Source organism: Tupaia chinensis, unplaced genomic scaffold (genome assembly GCF_000334495.1).
Source record: "Tupaia chinensis unplaced genomic scaffold, TupChi_1.0 Scaffold145971_1, whole genome shotgun sequence".
Lineage (NCBI taxonomy): Eukaryota > Metazoa > Chordata > Mammalia > Scandentia > Tupaiidae > Tupaia > Tupaia belangeri.
In genome coordinates this window covers 7,635-9,233 of record NW_006205829.1, presented here as the reverse complement: position 1 = coordinate 9,233, position 1,599 = coordinate 7,635, and the positions used below count along the sequence as shown (strand labels likewise).

Genomic DNA, 1,599 nt, shown 5'->3' with positions numbered 1-1,599 from the left:
TATGGTTATATTCAAATACTGCTCCATTTTACCTGAGAGACAGGAATGTCCTGGAATTTTGGAATTTGTGAGGAGTTCTTGAACCAATTCTTCATGAATATCAAGGGAGGATTGGACTGTCTTTACTCAGGGTGCTTTAAGAAAGTATAATGGATGTGTCTAAAGAAAATTCAAGTGTACTCTCACAGCAATAATTCATTGGATATAAAGTAAGAAAATGGAAAAGAGAGAAATAGTACCATTTTATAATTGAAAGAATTGAAATGATCATAAAAGCAAATCTGGACATCTTGATAACACATTTGAAAGTAGTTAATGTCAAGAGAGTTAAAGCAGTAAAAATACACTAAATTTCAACTTTCACAGATGATACACCAAGAAAAATCACCAAAAGAAAATCTAACTGAATTGAAGGAATTTGTTCTTCTGGGCTTCTCGGAGGTTCCACATCTCCAGTGGGTTTTGTTTGGATTGTTCTTTGTCATCTACATCATCATCTTGTTGGGCAATGGCACCATATTCCTGATAACAAAACTGGACCCTGCTCTCCAGACCCCCATGTATTTTTTCCTGGGTAATTTTTCCTTTTTGGAAATGTGCTATGTCACAGCAACTCTTCCAAGAATGCTCATGGACCTTTGGACTCAGAAAGGACGTATTTCTTTCCTTGCCTGTGCTGTGCAGATGTGTTTTGTTATTATGTTTGGAGGCACAGAGTGTCTCTTGCTGACAGTGATGGCCTATGACCGTTATGTGGCCATTTGCAACCCTTTACACTATTCTCTAGTCATGAACCACAAGGTCTGCACCCTCCTCGTGGCTGGCTCCTGGATCAGTGTAGTTCCAGTCCAGATAGGGCAGACCTTCCAGATTTTCTCTCTGCCATTTTGTGGATTTAACCTAATCAACCACTTCTTCTGTGACATCCCCCCAATACTGAAGTTGGCTTGTGGAGACACCTTTGTGAATCAGATAATGGTCTACATAGCTGCTGTGTTGCTTGTCTTCATTCCATTTTTATTGATACTTATCTCCTATGGCAAAATCATCTCCACGATACTGAAATTGTCATCTGCCACAAGTCGGGCTAAAGCCTTCTCCACCTGTTCATCTCATCTTTTTATCGTGGCTGTGTTCTTTGGATCAGGTATTATTGCCTACTTAAGACCCCAGACCCAAGACTCGGCAGGAACTGACAAAGCACTTTCTCTCTTCTATACCATTGTGACTCCCCTGTGTAACCCCATGATATATAGTCTAAGGAACAAGGATGTCATAATGGCACTGAGAAAATTGCTACATAAATAATATGCTTCATTAAAAACTAGTTAGACTTGCAAGAATCTGTTCCTTATATGTCATAATGAAACCTTGAATCTACTTTTCTTTTCAAGAGATCAAACATTTACTGATTACATCAGTTACAAGGTATCACATGATTTTTCATATTTTTTTCTTTTAGATTTAATTTTTTTACATCGAATCACTGTGTATCATTACAACATACCAAACGAATTTTCCTATCATGAATACACTGCACATAAACCCAGTCAAAGACATTATCATGTAATGACTCTACTTCTTATCTGTCTAAAGAGT

The 1,599-nt window shown here is 37.8% G+C and overlaps 1 protein-coding gene across 1 annotated transcript; it reads left to right on the top strand.

Moving 5' to 3' along the window:
- Window positions 1-366: 366 nt before the first annotated feature.
- On the top strand, window positions 367-1,308 carry LOC102471437 (olfactory receptor 10AG1). Its single transcript, XM_006168706.1, has one exon. The coding sequence runs from the start codon at window positions 367-369 to the stop codon at window positions 1,306-1,308; it is 942 nt and encodes a 313-aa protein (XP_006168768.1).
- The last annotated feature ends 291 nt before the right edge of the window (window positions 1,309-1,599 follow it).

Bases quoted from the DNA above. Each gene is read 5' to 3' on its own strand.
- LOC102471437 (XM_006168706.1), top strand. From the start codon at position 367: ATGATACACCAAGAAAAATCACCAAAAGAAAATCTAACTGAATTGAAG.